The 12,008-nt window shown below is 47.0% G+C and overlaps 1 protein-coding gene across 1 annotated transcript; it reads left to right on the forward strand.

The window, feature by feature from the left end:
* Window positions 1-9,640: 9,640 nt before the first annotated feature.
* LOC118759432 (protein-L-isoaspartate O-methyltransferase domain-containing protein 2-like) lies at window positions 9,641-11,786 on the forward strand. Its single transcript, XM_058671897.1, is given in 2 exon segments — window positions 9,641-9,667; window positions 11,295-11,786. Coding segments are annotated over 2 exon segments (519 nt in total).
* Window positions 11,787-12,008: the final 222 nt, after the last annotated feature.

The following is a 12,008-nucleotide window of genomic DNA, read 5'->3' on the forward strand; positions in this document are numbered from 1 at the left end:
ACTTCAGTAGGTGTCTGTCTAACCCATGACAGGGAAACTGATTCGGAGCTCAAGCCCCATCAGAGCAGAGGACCTTTGGGGGTCAGGGAGAGATGGGCTGGTACATGATTTCAGCTAGACAGGAAGAGTGAATAAAAGAGGGCAATTGTACCTCATGGTAATAATCATTCCTATCAATATGCTGCATTCTTGAAAATAGCTTAGATTTTAAGAACTCTGACCTCACACCCACATCTATGAAATATTTTTAAATGGTTGCTGTCCTCCACCTGCAGTACCAGCCTCCCATACAGGCACTGATTCATGTCCCGGCTGCTCCACTTCCTGATCCAGCTCCCTGCTTGTGGCCTGGAAAAGCAGCAGAGGTTGGCCTAAGTCCTTGGGCCTCTGCACCCACTTGGGAACCCAGGGGAAGCTCCTGGCCTGGGACTGGCCCGTGGACCATTGTGGCTACTTGAGAAATGAACCAGTGGATGTAAGAGTTCTCTTTAATTCTTTCAAATAAATGAATGAATTTCCCTCTCCAGCCAAACCAGGACAGCAGCTCTCTCTTGCAGGGTGTCGTCTCTCTTCTCCTCCACCCTCCTACGTACCCTGCACACCTGGTGGGGGGCTAGTCTTAGTCCCTATTTGTGTTTTTGTCACAACAGAATCCTGGAGGCTGAGAATTTTGTGAAGAAAAGATGTTTACTTAGCATACAGTTCTGGAGGTTCAAGACCACGGTCCTGGCACCTGCTTGGCTCTGGGGAGGGCCTCACAGCAGCTGGCATCCCAGTGGCAGATCAGGCAGGAGTGGTGAGTGCAGATGGGGGACTCGGGCAGCAGTTCCAGGCTCACTTATGTGTAATGCCTCATTCTCACCACAGGGATCGCACTCTCCTAGGAACTAACCCACTCCTGCAACACAGTTGTGAGGCTGGATCTCCCAGACCTGACCACCCTCCTCAAGCCCTGCCTTCCAACGCGTACACCAGCTCAACAGCACCACACTGAGGACCAAGTCTCTAGCACAGAGACATTTACGGGCAAGTCAGACCCAACCATGGCTGTCACTTCCCCCAACTTCCATCAGAACAAGTCAGATGCCTTCTCCAACACCTGCCAAGGATTCCAATAGCCTCTCCAAAAAAGAAAATAAAAGATACCCTCTGAACTCATGACATCAAGATCCCAATGTCCTCCTCCCCTCTCATCTTTCCAAAGCAACGCTCACAAAGAATGGGGTTATTCAATTATCTGTGTGCAAAGCCTGCTCCTTCACAATGTCTCCTGGCCACACCTTTCCCCAAGGAAGGAGGAACAGGTACATGCCCTAAACCACCACCTCACCCTGCATGTCCTTTCATCCATTTAATGCTTCATTGCTCTGTGTGCACCCTACCTTACATATTGTCCATCACTCTGCCACAGGATCTAGCACCGGCTATGCAGAAGGTCTTTATGAAGATGTCTGATTTAATTGAAGGGAACTTCTGGAATGACAGAGTTCCTGCCTCTGCCAATAAACTCCTTCATAAAAGCAAGGAGGACTCAGGCAGGTGATTGTCAAAAACAACTTTCTCCGATGTCCAGAGGCTAATCGAAGGCTTCTAACAACTGAAGACCATACATTACGGGAAAAAGCTGCAGAAACTGTTCTAAGGGCATCAGGATCTGTATTGCTTTGACATCACCTAGTCCCAGCAATGTCTCTCTGACTCTGGAGTGGCCTTAAAGAGCAGCAGCCTCTCACTGCAGGTAGCTGACAGTCAGTGTCCTTGCAGCTGTGAGAGGTGAAGGTGGGATTCTGGAACTCTTCCAGGAGCTCCAACCCCAGGGCACCGTCACCATTTGATTCGGCTCATTGCCCCCGGAAGACCTTCCTTCATAAGGCAGTGCCATTATCTGACTTGTTTCCAAGTTAGCATTTGTCAAAAACAACCAGCAGCAATTGTTGAGCATCACAGGTCTGCAACAATCCCTGGGACAAACATCAGTTGGCACAATGTTTCAAGGAGACATGAGGAAAATGAGATGTTTGTAGGGAGCGCTGTTGTATTCCTAGCGGGGAGGCTTAGAGAATTGTATGGGTGGGCTCATCTACATGTATATAGCTGGGAGAGAGATTACAAAATGCCAGGGTTGTAGGTCTCACAGACCTTGAATAGCCAGAGTGGAAAGGTGTTTGTCTCACCAGGGAAAGTATGCCACACAAAACACATAACAGAATCCCTCTGGATGGGTTGAAAAACGTATTGTTTAAAAGAGATATCCGACCAATCATTAGTTACTTACTAGGAAACTGAGAAGGTTTCAATGGGAGGGTAGACTGCTGGAATATAGACTTCAGAGACCTAGGGGCAGGAAATCACCGAACAAACATAGAGCAACATGCACACTCAAACACAGCAACACACACACACACAGCAACACACCCCAGAGAAGGAGAGGGATCTAATTCCAAAAGTTAATACATTAAACGATCTAATTTCTTTAGATGATGTTAACATAGTTGATCAGAGTAGCAGCTCGACTCAAAATCCCACCAGTCACTTCTAGGCAGCTGCTGGGGGAAATCCTGGGTCACCAATCTAGGCTGCCCTCCATCCCATCAGCCACAACTATGTACATGGAGCAATGGGGTGGAAATCACAGTTCATACACTTAGCTCACCGAAGATCCTACCAGTCACCTAAAATGTCCACTTATCAACAAAATGTATGAGGCATTCAGAAAAAAGGAGAATGTATTTAATAGCCAACATTCTGGGTGTGAGAGACAAGCACATGTTGGAATTATTATACAAAAAAGTCTTTCACTAAATACTTAGAAATATTTTCAAATAACTCAAGAAAACTGTATTCAACTAAAGACAATTAAGGAATATTGGTAAGTAGATAAACCTTTTTAAAAAAGAATTACATAAAAATCTTAGAGGTGGCAAGCAGAGTAGCTAGAATTTGTGATGCCATAGAAGGATCAACCAGAAGATTTGAACTCACTTAAGAATGAGTCAGTTCACCTACACAGGGTCCTATTGCCTCCACCCACCCAGGGGCAGCACAAGTGACTACAGTTGGGGCTTGCCCAGAGCCATCTTGATCCTGAATACCCAGCAGGGGCAGCGGGCAACTTTGGAAGGGGCCTGACCGGAGTTTTATTGCCTCCACCCACCTGGCAGCAACAGAGGTGACTCTAGATTGGGTGGCCCAGGCACATACTACACATAAAATAAGGCTCAACAAAACTGAAAGGATAAAATTATACAGATTATGTTCATAAAGCTTTGGTGAAATAAAAAATCTGTAACAAAAAATTTCAGAAGTTCATGAATATGTGAAGGGCAAAACCCCTCAATGACCGACCAACGAGTTAAGAAGGTAATCACATAAGAAGCTTAAGAATAGTTTGGGGTCAATGAAAACAAAGTAAATACACCATAATAAATGCAGTGAGGGCTTAGTTTGGATGCTAGAAACAGCTAATGAAAGGAAGAAAGACTTTAAATCAGTAAACCTAATCTTCCCCCTTAGGAAAATAAATAATGAAATCAGAGTATCAGAAGCACCTCTTGTGTCATGCATTCAGAATAACAAAGAAACGGCCTAAAGTATCCATCATAGAGGAACACCACCGAGAATGAGAATGAATGAAAACTTACTTGTTTGAAAGGCAGAGACACAGAGACAGAAATCTCCCTTCAGTGGTTGCCCAAGTCTCTGTAGCAGTCAGAGCTGGGCCAGGCCAGGCCAGGCACCAGGAACTCAAAGCAGACTGCCCATGTGGGTGGGAAACTCCCAAGCATAGAGCCATCACCTACTGTCTCCAATCAGGAAGTGGGAGTCCCAGGTGGCAGCTTCGCCACTGTGCCAAACCCCACACGAAAATGAAGTTTTTAGGTACTTCACCAAACTGCAATTAAAAACTTGTGTTATGGACCTGGCATGGTAGCCTAGAGGTTAAAGTCCTCGCCTTGCACATGCCAGGATCCCATATGGGCACCTGTTCACATCCCAGCGGCCCCACTTCCCATCCAGCTCCCTGCTTGTGGCCTGGAAAAGTAGTCAAGGACGGCTCAAAGCCTTGGGACCCTGTACCTGCATGGGAGACCTGGAAGAAGCTCCTGGATCCTGACTTCAGATTGGCTCATCTCCAGCTGTTGCAGCCACCTGGGGAGTAAATCAGCGAACTGAAAATCTTTCTCTCTGTCTCTCCTCCTCTCTGTATATCCAACCTTCCAATAAAAAAAATATATATTTTATTAAAAAAAAAAAGAGCTGTGTTACTTTCATCAGTGAAAGTAAACTTAAAATACATTAATAATAGCAAGATAAAAAGTTATGTTTAAAACACACACACACACACATACACACACACACACTCCAGCCTGGCTCTTTCCCTGGTCTATTTCCTCTGGTCCTTGGGCCTGTTTTTCTCACTGCACAGTTTGATAACTCATCATGAACTTCAAGTCAGCTAAAACACTCGGGTCTCCTTTTCCCCTATGCACAGCTACAACCCATTATCCTTTATGTCCTGTTGCATATTGGTTTAAGTTACTATTACTATTTTTTATTTATTTATTTTTAATTCATTAATTACATTGTATTATGTGACACAGTTTCATAGGTACTCGGGTTCTCCCCACCCCTCCCCAAACCCTCCCACCATGGTGGATTCCTCCACCTTGTTGCATAACCACAGTTCAAGTTCAGTTGAGATTCCCCCATTGCAAGCATATATCAAACATAGAGTCCAGCATCTTATTGTCCAGTCAAGTTCAACGGCTTCTTAGGTATACCCTCTCTGTTGTTGCAAGTGCAACAACCCTAATGGAAATCCAAGGTTATTGAGAGAAGGACAGTTTCCTATCAAAATTCACCTGTTGGCAAGGCTGTGTGTTCAGCTGGGCACTTTAATCCAAGTTAATCACTGCTCTTGGCAGTGTTCATCAATATATCACTATGACTGGCAAGTCCCATGGACACACCATTTGGCTTCACAGCTCCAAGAAGCAGGGATGCCTCCAGGGTGGGCAAACACAGACTCAGGTGCTGCTCACCAATCCCATGCCAGGGGCTCTCCGCAGAGAGCACCTGCTCCTCCCAAATTCCCACCAACTTGAAGGAAAGTTCCTGATTCTGGCTCCTCTTGGACCCCACCTCAGGGCAAGCCCTTGCCTCCTTATCTTAGAAAACCAGGCCCACTCATCCGGCTTCTCTGCCCCCTTGCCACCCCACATGTACCCCGGCAGCAGTGTCCTCCTGATCCAGGCTGCTATGCAGCAGACACTGCCCAGCTGTCCCTGTTCCCTGCAGCAGCCTAAGAAACTACAGGGGCTCTGGCCACAGCCTGGGCAGGCTCAGCTCCATGGAGCTCTGCAAACCCCTGCCTGCAGGCCTGGCAGTCTTCAGAAGCCCCATGTGACTAGCAAAAACAGTGAGGCTAGATCTGATGCAGTAGTCTAGCGGCTAAAGTCCTTGCCCTGCATGTGTCAGGATTCCATATGGGCACCAGTTCGTGTCCCAGTCGCCCCGCTTCCCATCATGCTCCCTGCTTGTGGCCTGGGAATCAGTCGAGGATGGCCTAAAGCCTTGGGACCTTACATGCCACGTGGGAGACCTGGAAGGGGATCCTGGCTCCTGGCTTCAGATGTGCTCAGCTCCAGTGGTTGCGGCAACTTGGAGAGTGAACCAGCGGACAGAAGATCTTCCTCTCTGACTCTCCTTTTCTCCGTATATCTGACTTTCCAACAAAAATAAATAAAAATTTTAGCACTTGTTATGAAGCTTCTTATCAACAAGAAACACATAATAAAGGAGTTAAAGAATTTTAAGGAATATATCACATAGGCAATGAATCAAATGAAAGCTGATATATCAAAAATGAAGAATACAGTGGAGCAAATGAAAAATATAAAAAAGAGTCTCCAAAATAGAATGAAAGATGCAGAAAAAAAATCTCAGAATTGAAAGATATTTCTCGTCACCAGGGGGAAATAAACAAAAAGTTGGAAACAGAGCTGAATCAAGCTAAAGAAAAAGTATTCAAGAACTGAAAGACGCTATTAAAAGGCCACGTGTAAGAGTTATTGGAATCCCAGAAGGTGCAGAAAGAGAAGCTGGGTTTACAAATGTATTCAATAAAATAATAGGGGAAAATTTCCTTAATCTAGAGAAAGAATTGGGAAACAACATCCAAGAGGGGCATAGAACTCCCAATAGGCCTCACCAAAAGAGATTTTTAGCACGACACATGATAATCAAGCTCTCTTTAATCAAACTTAAGGAAAAGATCCTTAAATACGCACATGAAAAAAATCAATTGACATATAAAGGAATGCCAATTAAATTCACAGGAGACCTCTCACAGGAAACTCTACAGGTCAGAAGAGAATAGGGCGATACAGTCTAGATTCTAAAAGCAAAAAATTGTCAGCTCTGGATAACGTACCCAGCAAAGCTTTCCTTTGTCTTTGAAAATCAAATAAAATTCTTCCACAGTAAAGAAAAGCTCAAAGAACATGCCTCTTCCAAACTTGCCCTACAAAGGATACTTAAAGATGTTCTCCTGACAGAGAAGAGGAATAACACCCACCAAAACCAAAGGCAAATGCGAAGAACATCCCAATGAAATAATAACAGAAGACTAAATCAATGAACAAACCATTGCTAAAATGACAGGACCAAATTACCACCTATTCATATTAATCCTGAATGCAAATGGATTAAATTCATCAGCCATCAAGATAAGTAGAATGGATTAAAAAAACAAAACCCATCTACTTGTTGCCTAAGGAAACATGTCTCACCAACAAAGATCAGCAGAAACTATATCTCATAGATTTTGATTTTTTTTTAGTTCCATCTCTTCAAAATACTTTATTTCTTATTAAATTCTTCACTGACTTATAGATCATACAGAAGCATCATTTTCTTCAAGAATATTCTTGATTTCCTTTTTCATATCATCAGTGACACATTAGTCATTCAGAAGCATGTTATTTGACTTTATGGCATTTTAACTCCTTTTTTTCTTCCTGTTGTTGATTTTATTTTGTGGCTTTTCATTTAAGGAGATGTACAGTAACTGTGTAATGGAGACTACCATATCCAGTAGCATGCTATTAAACTTTATGCCATTTTTAATTTCTTTTTTTTTTTTTTCTTCTTGCTGTTGATTTTGTTTTGTGGCTTTTCATTTAAGGAGATGTACAGTAACTGTGTAATGGAGACTATCATATCCACATATGAGGTTACAATGCAGTATGCATCTCTACTTCTAGATCAAAGATGGACTTCCAACGAAACTGTTAACTCTGGACTCTCTGCCATTGTCCATGCCCGCAATGATGGACATATGACTGTTTATGAAGAACTGTACTACACTAATGATATAGGGGAACTCAGTGGGGGGAGGGGTCTTGGGACCGGGACAAGGGAAATCCTAGGGCCTATGGAACTGTATCGTAAAATAATAATAATTTTAAAAAGAAGTAAAAAAAATTTAAAACAAATAACATTCAAAAAATTAAAAAACAGTGAGGCTGATTCCAAGGACTCTGGAGGAAGGATCACATGGGGCGGGGGTAGTTTGCTCAGCCACAACAGGAGCTGATCTGCAGGCTGCAAGGCTATAAGACATCTGCCACCATCAAAGGCACTGTGTGCAGTCTCCTGCCCTGAGCAGAAGCCCCTTAGGAAGGACACCGTGTCAGCAGCAGGTACGGGGGACACCACAGCACAAGCTATGTGTGGCAAAGCCTGCAGGGTCTGCTTAGGACCACATTCTGTCGCAACCAACCCATGGCCCATCTGATCCATGTCGATTTTATGAGACTGTTATAGACACTGAATGAGACTAGAGCTACAAAACCACTTAGAAAAAGTGACCAATGCTCAGTAAAACTCTTCTGTCCATCCTAAGGCCTACTATGTTCAAAACAGATGCAGGAGGCAGCCCAGACTCTGTTCCAGACAGGCCACAAAGTGAGGAGTGACAGAAGTAGGGTGATGGTGGGGTGGTATTCATGAGAGGACAAGACCTATGTTTGTCCTGAGGGCCCATGAACAATCCTGACTAAGGCATCCTGGTGCAAAAAAAGACTGCAAACCTCACAAAACCATCACAGACAATGAGTTTTTATCACTGGAGCTGTGTGTGTGTGTGTGGCATGTCTAGTACCACAGGTGAGCAGAGCCTGTGCTCCTCCCTGCAGTCCCCAGGTTCACGCTGGAACAGGCTCCATATGCACCTGTATAGCCTGGGGCTCACAACCTTGCATTCGCCCCTCTCCAGACTCGGTGCAGTGGGCTGGTCTCCTGTCCTGCTCGGGGATTAGATCATAGGTGTCAGTTCACTCTCTGAAATTGCCCTGCCATTCCTCCAAGCTCCTCGCACCTGCCCTGTTTAGCCGGCAGACCTGAAGCCAGTCAGCATGGGATCAGTGAGAATCTCCCACATCTTCCACCTTCCTAGGGCCTCCCCATACACAGCCGAAAGCCAGGAGTCTGCTGAAAGCCCAAACTTGGTGGCCTGAGGGATCTGTTAGCACTTCAGGCCATGGCATGAGCTGCTTCTGGCAAGAAAGCAGCCCAGCTACTGAGAGGTTGTGAGGATCAAGACCCTTCCCAACAGCTGCAGGCAAGTGGAATTCATCTGCATCCAGGGCCTGGAGCTGGGAAAAGATGCTAGGACACCCATGCCAGGGAACACAGTGTGAATGGGGCTTGGTCCTGGCCAAAGCCCAGCACACACCAGCTCCTGCAAGGAGCATCACCCAGCTTAGCCTCTGTAGCTTGGTGGGATGCCGTCATGAGACAGACATAGAGAGCAGCCAACTCAGGACCCTGCTGCACGTCCCCTGCAGTCTCCACCCTGAGTCCAGGGACAAGGACTGCTACCTTGGTATTGCTGATGGCTGCAAGTTGGCCAGGAAAGGGGGAACCCTGCAAAGCAGGCTAGAAGAATGTCTGTGAGGTAAGGAGAGCTCTGTACTGAGGACAAGGTCATGTGGGGGAGGGGGGCATGGCCCAACTCTGTGCCAAGTGTGACAGGGCAAGGAGAGGGCACAGCACCCAAGAACTATGAAGACAGGTGGCCTTGACAATGGTCTTTTCAAGGGGCTGGGGAAATCAGCAGCCTGACAGAGATCAGTGGAAAAGCAAAAGGGAGAGAAAACAGTTGGGAGAGATGAGAAAGCTAACGGAGAGAACTAAGGCTACCAGGGCTGTGGGAAAAATATGTGTGTTTTCTACTTAGACAATTCTGAAGCAAGTTTCTAGACAAAGCAACAGTGAGCCAGAAGATTGGAGGTGGAGGCAGTGAGCCAGAGAGCTCAGGGCACCTAAGAGAAGGAAGAGGTTAGGGCTGTGAGGCTGTGGGGAAGGCGATGCAGAGCAGAATGAGCTGGAAGGCTGGAGAAAGAAGTGATGTGCAGGCAACAAAACAGGGTCAGGAAGGCCTCTGCAGGGCGAGGCCTGAGGGACATGAGACCTTCATCTTGACAGGCTGTCTCCAGAGGACCATTGGTTTGAGCTAAGGAAAGAAGGGCAGGAAACGAGCAGGAGTCCAGGGTGTCTGGGACCAGGGCAGCAGGGACAGAAGGAGAAAAGCAAGGCGCATGAGGGGGTAGCAGGGGCAGGCTGCACAGGTTCCAGGATGGCCATGACTGAGATAAGCAGTGCAGTAGGTGGGAGCAGCAATGCAGAGGAGAGGCTGCCCGGACCTGGACTGAGGTCTTTAACTCCGCTCAGGGGTGTGACAAGTCCCAGGACACAGCCGTCACTGAGCAAGTCATGACACAAGGGCTGCCTTCCCTCACACATGGCAAACCTTTAGAAAACACAGGCATGCACAGCAAGTGAGGGTCCCAGAGGCAGATGGAGTTGGGGGTCACTGGTCCCAGGGCTCTCTAGGCTTCCCCTTTAACCCTCCCATAAGTCTATGGAAGAGACCCCACTGTTTACCCTTCATGCCTGAAGACCACACTCTCAAGAAATTAGGCACCCCACACAGGAGCCATGATGAGCCTGGCAGAGGAAGGAAACAAAGATGCCACAGAGTGCCATTTGGATTTCCTTCGCTTATTCCCCATGAGCCTGGGGCTAACTGCCTTATTACATGGGTCCTCTTGTTGAATCTTCACAACACAACTAAGTAAAATGGTGTTACAGACCCATCTTACAGACACACAGAGCAATGGGGAGTGCCCAAGGTCCAAGCCAAGGACCCCTTTCCATGCCTGTTGACATTCTGTGGCTGAAATCACTCTGCACAGCAGCCCGCGACAGAAATCACCCCCCGAGCCACACCAGGAAATCACTGCCCCATGGAGTGACCGACTTAAATACAGAACAGGTGCCCCTGCCACAGAGATGGACGCCACAACTTTTAACCTCATTGGACTCTCACCCTGTGGAGCCATCTTTTAGGATGAACCAGCTAATCAAATATGTTCAGGCCAAGAGCTGCAAGCTGCTTTGATTTTTCTTTTTTTTTTTTTAAGATTTATTCATTTTATTACAAAGTCAGATATACACAGAGGAGGAGAGACAGAGAGGAAGATCTTCCATCCGATGATTCACTCCCCAAGTGAGCCACAACGGGCTGATGCGCGCCGATCCGAAGCCAGGAACCAGGAACCTCTTCCGGGTCTCCCACGCGGGTGTAGTGTCCCAATGCATTGGGCCGTCCTCAACTGCTTTCCCAGGCCCCAAGCAGGGAGCTGGATGGGAAGTGGAGCTGCCAGGATTAGAACCAGTGCCCATATGGGATCCTGGGGCTTTCAAGGTGAGGACTTTAGCCGCTAGGCCACGCTGCCGGGCCCAGCTGCTTTGATTTTTCAAACATATCACACAAAATGAGCAAGCCTGGCTGGTGAGAGGTTTGACCCAACGTCCCTAAATAGCTCTTTCCACTCCAAAAACAGACCCTCCATCTGGGCTTGCAGATGCTGGGCAGTGACCCACAGCCGGTGGACAAGCCTGCTGCAGCCGTCAGAGAACCACGTGGTACTGGCAGCTGGACACAGACAGAAGCAAGGCAGATGGCTTCCAAAGAAGAGAGCTGCCCTTCTCTTCCCCTTCCCTTTTACCTGGATCTCCTCTGTCCCCCATCTTTCTTCCTTCCCTTAGCCTAGCAGTCTCCACCTTGTCACTATGGCAGGAGACATTTTCCTTCCTGTTCTACTCCCTCCACCTCCACTAAAGTTCCTACCCAGCTGGAATAAAGGACCTCCTATTACCTCATCATATCTGGTACTTCGACTCGTGGTAAACTAATCATGAAAAGAGGACTTGGCTGAGTGAATCAGCTGTGCTTGACCAAGATCACACACACAGGTCCTTCTGTTTGGGAGACCAAGAAGATCCTGGCTGTGTCCTTCACCCCACTGATCCATCCCTGCCCCTCATAGTTAGGGAAGTCAAGACTCTTCCAGCTTCCTCCACTGGCCGTTCGCAGCATCCAGGACTTGGCATGTGTTGCCATCCGGAGTGCCATCAAGAAGGTCGTTCACCAAGAGGCAGTGAGCAGAAGTGGCCACAGACTCAAGAGCATGTCCAAATTTAAATGGAGGAGAGTATGCCGGCATATGGAGATGATTACCTTTTTTGACAAAGAGGTCTTTGCTAGTCAGATTTGTAGCTCCTCTGATGACAACAGCTGCAATGACTTGGAAGAGGAAAGACAGAAGGAAGAGGAGGTGCTGCCAGACTCTCCTGTGAACTTCCTGTGCCAGAAAGTCCTGTGCCTCCCCCTGCCAGATTCCCTGAAGTTCTACCTGCTGTATTACAGGGAAAAGTGAGTCTCTTGGAGAAAGGGGCTCAAGAAGAAACCATGCCGTGTCTGCTGGGCTGGTCCCTGGGGCACATGCCAGGAAGGAGCCACTGTCCTCACCCTATTCTTAGTTGCCCTCTGAAACTTGGATTCAGACCCAGTCCAAACAGTCCTAGACCTCAAGGATGTGTTTTTCACCATACCTCTACATAAAAACTGTTATCACTTATTTGCCTTCACCTGAGAGGAT

The sequence above is a fragment of the Ochotona princeps genome, chromosome 13 (assembly GCF_030435755.1).
Source record: "Ochotona princeps isolate mOchPri1 chromosome 13, mOchPri1.hap1, whole genome shotgun sequence".
Lineage (NCBI taxonomy): Eukaryota > Metazoa > Chordata > Mammalia > Lagomorpha > Ochotonidae > Ochotona > Ochotona princeps.